General features: G+C 36.6%; 1 protein-coding gene across 1 annotated transcript; it reads left to right on the top strand.

The window, feature by feature from the left end:
* Positions 1–265: 265 nt before the first annotated feature.
* On the top strand, positions 266–6,062 carry LOC104104906 (calcium-dependent protein kinase 28-like). The gene is made up of 12 exons (XM_033658356.2): positions 266–1,134; positions 2,108–2,238; positions 2,352–2,393; positions 2,510–2,621; positions 2,703–2,781; positions 3,010–3,179; positions 3,766–3,892; positions 4,241–4,356; positions 4,454–4,561; positions 4,724–4,786; positions 5,044–5,217; positions 5,480–6,062. Exons 1-12 carry the CDS (start codon positions 700–702, stop codon positions 5,639–5,641), a joined length of 1,719 nt encoding a protein of 572 aa, XP_033514247.1. The 5' UTR covers positions 266–699; the 3' UTR covers positions 5,642–6,062.
* The last annotated feature ends 467 nt before the right edge of the window (positions 6,063–6,529 follow it).

Below are 6,529 nucleotides of genomic sequence, written 5' to 3' on the forward strand. Positions count from 1 at the left end.
CCAACATAACTCAACCTTGCATAACTTATCCCTGCATAACTAATATATGCATTACTTATTCCTGCATAACTACTACATATATAACTAATACATATATAACTAATACCTGCCTAACTCTAACCGGTCATCAAACTACCCCGCTATATTCCCACGTTATTTAGGCCGAAACATTCAGTCTAAGTCCTTACCTATTTTATAGAACCAGTCCACGTGCGTGTAAAATAAACACCAGAGGAGGGAGGGGAACGTAGAGACTCCTAATTCCAGAAGGAAGGAAAACACCAAAAACCTCATGTCTATTTTCCTAATCTCAGAGAGGCCACAATAAAGAAATGAAAATACAGAAAATCGAAAGGATAAAAAAGAATATCAAAGGGTAAAATTATCAGTTTTTTTCTCCCTCCATAAAACTGAAAATAAGAAGGGCTTATGGTTCTTCTTTCAAACGTCTCTGTTTTGACCATGATAACCATGGTCCATCTTCACCTCCCCTCTCCTTCTTCTCTTTTTCCTCTTTTCTCCTTCTTATAACTTTCCTCTTAAATCTCTTTATTATTCTCTTACATTCACATTCCCTTCCCCCCCCCCCCCCCCCGGCCCCAAATAATTCTCTCCTTATATCCATAATCTTTCTCCAATTTCTCTGATGATTTGGTTTTTTCTCCAAAAACTTTGAGGCTTTATATTCATATCCCAAATATGGGTAATAACTGTTTTTCTAGCTCAAAAGTTAGTGGTTCTAACAGCAACACCCCCTCCACCACCGCCACAGCCACCACCGTGAATGTCCGGAGGAACAAAGCAAATCCACCTTCTACATCCACAATTACATCAACAAAACAAGAAGGGTCTCATTGCAATAAACAGAAAGTTAAAGATAACCACAAAAGCCAACACCAAAAACAACAACCTAGAAATTCTCAGCAAAATGTTAAGAAGCATAATAATGGGAGGAGACAGAAGAGTGGGGTTATTGCTTGTGGGAAAAGAACTGATTTTGGGTATGATAAAGATTTTGATAAGAGGTTTACCATTGGGAAGTTGTTGGGTCATGGCCAATTTGGTTATACCTACGTTGCCACCCACAAGTCTAATGGAGATCGCGTCGCTGTCAAGAGAATTGAGAAGAACAAGGTTTCTCCCCTTTTTTATTTTCTCTCCATTTTGCCCATCCTCTACTATCTGATTTTTGTCTCCGACTTTATTGGAATTTTAAGTTCTTATGGAATTATGCAGTGCATCAAATTGGGATATTGTCTGAAATTTTTGTCAGAGTTATGAGACGTTTCTGTTAAATCCTAATTATGGGTTCAAGACTTTCTTTTGAATCTTTTTTTAAAATGTCTTGATTGACTGATACTTGAGTTCTATTGTGCATTCTAACAGAGATACTCAAAATGGTATATGTTCATAGACCAGAATATCCATCAATCACTAATGTAAAAAGCTTTAGCATATTTTCTTGTTTTTTCTTTTTTTGCTTAGCTTTTGTGCACAGGAGTATCTTCTGCTAAATTTTGAAGTACCAACTTACGCTGTTGTTAATTGTTATTCATGGCTAGAGGATAAAGCTGTGACCGTAAATAGACATAAATATATCGAAACCTAAAGGTCTGTAGGTTGTTTGATTAATAATAGTGGTTGTGGTTCTGAAGTTGACGCATGCTGAGAGAAACATCTATGTTTGCACTTTGCCTTCCTTGAATGATGCTGCAGTTAATATTATGTACAATTTGATGGAAATTCCCTGACCTGGTTTAAAAAGAGCTGGTTTCTAGTCAATAGGCACCGGTAGCTTCTTTGTTATGGACTTGTCTGTGACACTGCACAAAATCTTGGTTATAAATGCATGATACAACTATTTTTTTCTTTGTTGACTTTGATGGAACTTTTCATTTGGTGAAAGGTTCTTCCAGCTTTGTCTCCTATAATCTCTTCGCACCAGTTAAGATGTGATCACCCTTCTGTAATGATGGGGCTGATGTTTCTCTTCTGGATACTTGTTAAGTTTTAGTACAATTGCATGTTCAATTACCCTGTCTTGAACTTCCTGTTGTTCCAATCTACTATAGTACAACTATACCATAACTCTCCTGAATTACTGCAGATGGTTCTTCCGATTGCAGTTGAGGATGTAAAACGAGAAGTCAAGATATTGAAGGCCTTATCCGGTCATGAGAATGTGGTTCAATTCAATAATGCATTTGAGGATGATAACTACGTCTACATAGTAATGGAGTAAGTTTTGTTATTAGAGCTCTGTCTTGATTCCTCAGATCCTAATTCCTTTCCCTATAATTGATCATGCTATCCACTGGTGAGTTAATAGATTTCAAATTTGTTTCCTCTAGGTTATGTGAGGGTGGAGAACTCTTGGACCGCATTTTGGCCAAGTAAGTAGCATGAACCAGGTTTAGTTAATCATTCATGGGCGGCAGTGCCTGCTCTATATTTTATTTCTGGTTAAGAAGAATACTTATGTGAGTTACCAATAATTTACTTTGATCAGAAAGGACAGCCGTTATGCCGAGAAAGATGCAGCAATAGTTGTACGTCAGATGCTAAAAGTTGCCGCTCAATGTCATTTACATGGTTTGGTGCATCGTGATATGAAACCTGAGGTCTGCAAGAAGTTATGTACTTCCTTTGGCTTGTTTGTGCTTGCTACATGTTGGTTTTCTTACACATTTTCTTTCTTGTAGAATTTTCTCTTTAAATCTTCAAAGGAGGATTCACCATTGAAGGCCACAGATTTTGGTCTTTCAGACTTCATAAGACCAGGTAATTGGATGCCCGTAAATCTACTCAGTGACAAATTTTAATGTAAACTCATTTTGCTTATTAAAAAGAAAAAGAAAAAGAAAAAAGAAAAAAGAAAAAAAGAAAAAGCTCATTAATGCTATGGTCTGAAATCTTCTTCATATATCTGTTATATCATCAATGGTGTAAGTTTAATATAGTTTTACCTCGGATAGTAAAAACTTATAACTGAAAAATTAATAAATGCAGGGAAGAAGTTCCAAGATATTGTTGGTAGTGCATATTACGTAGCGCCAGAGGTATTAAAGCGTAGATCAGGACCCGAATCAGATGTGTGGAGTATTGGTGTTATTACATACATTTTGCTCTGTGGCCGTCGGCCCTTCTGGGATAAAACAGAGGATGGCATATTCAAGGAGGTGAGATGCTAACTTTTTTATTCTAATATCTCTGCGGTCGGTTAACATTTCAAAGGGTGTCTTTTCTTGCTAAGTTCTGGAAATGAATTACGATTTCTAAGCTCTAGTAGAAATGAACTGTATATTCTATAGAAGCAGCATGTTTACCATTTTTTGTTGACCTTTGCATTGTACATTTCATGTTTGACTGCCTTTCTTTGGAAAATTAAAATTTCCAGTCTCTTTTTAGTTAGCTAATTTTTTATTTGAAATTTCAGTCCATTCACACTTTGCAGTATATCTGGTGATGCGATCTCCTGTGTAGTTTATTGCTTTATTTAGTTTAGTTCTTGAGTATCCTGCTTTGCAATGTATATTGAGTATCAGAATTTCTAGAATCTGAACTTTTCTTGTTCTCTTTTGAGTCCACGGAAGCTATTGATATTTCTTTGAATAAGTTTGGCTTGGTTGATATTTCCTTAGAGACAATCTTATTCAAAAGTGTTATTTATTCCTTTGAGATGTTTAACTTGTTCTTTCTCATGTTTAGTAAATTGTGCTTTAGCTGATTTACTATTGTTTCTAACTCTGCTTCTACTACGCTAAGGTACTAAGAAACAAGCCTGATTTTCGTCGCAAGCCGTGGCCAACTATCAGCAACAGTGCTAAAGATTTTGTTAAGAAATTATTGGTGAAGGATCCTCGTGCTAGACTTACTGCTGCCCAGGCCCTATGTAAGTAATAGTATTCTGATCTAGTACAACTTTTTTAAGTGCTGTTTAAGTTTTACTATGACAAAGCATGATTCATCAGAGAAGTTGCTCAAGGTCCAAAGATTCATACCTGATTTTGTCAGTTTTGAGTAACCTACTTCTTCATCAGCACTGTTCGGTGTTGGATGTCCATTATAGCTATCAGTTTTGGCTAAATATCTTCCATGTTTGATAACTTATTGAACAACTTTCAGACATGCCTATTTTCACAGGTTTTTTTTAATCATTTAGATGTTACTGGTGTTCATCACCTTAAATTGTTGATACAACAAACTACGTGTTTCAAACTGATATACTCAAACATTTCAGCGCATCCATGGGTCCGCGAAGGAGGTGATGCATCTGAGATTCCACTGGACATTTCTGTCTTATCAAACATGCGACAATTTGTCAAGTACAGTCGATTAAAACAGTTTGCTTTACGGGTAAACTCATAGCTTCTTATTTTCTTAGACCTTTTTGTGGCTAAGTCAAAATAAAATGTACAAAACATTAACTTCATGAAATTTCATTACCTGGCAGGCATTGGCTAGCACAGTTGATGAGGAGGAGCTGGCAGATGTCCGGGATCAGTTTTCTGCAATTGATGTGGATAAAAATGGTGTCATTAGCCTTGAAGAAATGAGACAGGTGTTTCCAATCTTTCATGGTCTAGTTAGTTTCTTCCTGTACAGTTCTCTAAGTATCTGGCTAAAATCATGAGCACTTGTATTTCTTTCTGCTAAGCGTTGCGTACGTTTATGTTCCTTTTGTCATCTATCTTATGGAGTATGACATTCAATTCTAATGCAGGCCCTTGCTAAGGATCTTCCCTGGAAGATGAAAGAGTCACGGGTTCTTGAGATTCTTCAAGCGGTAAGCTCATCTATCTAAGAATGAAGTATAGCACTGCAATAGGACATGTGAGGAATATTTAAGTTATTGCTATGTAATACCTGTTGTGGCTTCAAGCTGGAATAAGTTCTGTGATTCGGGCCCGTGAATCCATGTATGATCTGAGGGGTTACTCAACAATTGGACATGCTCTTATTTCTGCATATGCATATCTTTTCCTACTATATGGTTTCGTCAACAGTTCAGAATCCTGAAGCATTTTATTCATTGATTGGCAGATTGATAGTAACACAGATGGGCTAGTTGATTTCCCAGAGTTTGTCGCAGCCACTCTACATGTCCATCAGTTGGAGGAGCATAATTCTATAAAATGGCAGGAAAGATCGCAAGCTGCTTTTGAGGAATTTGATGTTGATAGAGATGGATTCATAACTCCAGAAGAACTTAGAATGGTTAGTATGTCATATTTTCTACTTCAAGTGATTAACAATGTGGTATTTACATGCTTCTTCCAAAAGGAAAAGGCAAGAAGAAAAGAAATAAGAGTTGCTAAGCTACATGGTTATACTGTACTTATTAAGAACATAAATCGTTCATTGATGTTTGAAAGTGTGGATCCTCCATATAGATAGTTCGCATATTCTGTTGGAAATATGCTAGCTCCAAATTGTGGCATATCTGACTTTTACTTACATGATGGTTATGTTCATACAGCATACTGGATTAAAGGGCTCCATAGACCCACTTCTAGAAGAAGCAGATATCGACAAAGATGGGAAGATAAGCTTGTCGGAATTTCGTAGGCTTCTAAGAACTGCAAGTATAAGCTCGCGGATGGTGACTAGTCCAACTGTTAGAGGCTCTCGGAAAAGTTAGCTTCGTAAAGGTGCATAGAAGTGAGTGTTTAGAGAAGTGAAAGTCCTCAGTGAAAAAATTTTGTTGGAAAATCATGTTCGTTTACGTGTTCTCATGTGCTGTTTTCTGCTGCCATTCTCTATATAGAGGTCTCTAAGATGAATGGTATTTCAGAGACCTTTGGCCCAATGGCCTTGTGCTTGTGTAGCCAGCGGCCGCCATGCCAAGCGCGATTCCCACAGAGTTTGCCTTTGTACTCCAGAAAGGTATTTGGTATGAAGTTGCTTTCTTCTAAACAACCAGCAGCAACATCTGTATTCTGGTCGTTTTATTGTACATTCTTTTCCCCTGTCCTAAGTCTATGCATTTCCCTTTGATAGTGTAACTAAAGCTATGTCATTATTATAGATTATATCATCAATGAGAATCGGCTTTATCAAAATATTTGTTCATGAGACCTCGTTTGTCATGTTAGGAAACTTCACATTAACCGTCGGAAGCTAGTAAAAAGATACTCCTAGTAGTATACTCCCTCCGTTTCACGTAGTTTGACTTGATACAAGTTTAGAAAGAAAGAAAAAAAAAAAAGAACTTTTGAAACATATAGTCCTAAAAATTTAAGAGACAAAAACTTTGTGGGGTTATGACATTTATGTGGCTCTAAAAAGTTTTCATAAAGGGTAAAGTGGGTAAAATAAAAAGGTTAAAGTTAAATTGTTTCCAAATATAAAAATATATCATTCTTTTTGGAACGCATTAATAAGAAAAGTGTGTCAATTAAATTGAAACAGAGACACCAGTAAATATAGAGTTTGTTGTGGATAATGCTATCTAAGGAGAAGAATCTTTTGATTCAACAACGCGCAACACTATTTTAAACTGTTTTAATTCCACCACGTGTCTTGTTAC

The sequence above is a fragment of the Nicotiana tomentosiformis genome, chromosome 2 (assembly GCF_000390325.3).
Source record: "Nicotiana tomentosiformis chromosome 2, ASM39032v3, whole genome shotgun sequence".
Taxonomy (NCBI): Eukaryota; Viridiplantae; Streptophyta; class Magnoliopsida; order Solanales; family Solanaceae; genus Nicotiana; species Nicotiana tomentosiformis.

Excerpts from the sequence above, each read along its gene's own strand:
- LOC104104906 (XM_033658356.2), top strand. The coding sequence starts at position 700 with ATGGGTAATAACTGTTTTTCTAGCTCAAAAGTTAGTGGTTCTAACAGC. Across the intron at positions 4,357-4,453 it reads TAAAACAGTTTGCTTTACGG|GCATTGGCTAGCACAGTTGA; the intron begins GTAAACTCATAG and ends ATTACCTGGCAG. Across the intron at positions 4,787-5,043 it reads TTCTTGAGATTCTTCAAGCG|ATTGATAGTAACACAGATGG; the intron begins GTAAGCTCATCT and ends ATTGATTGGCAG.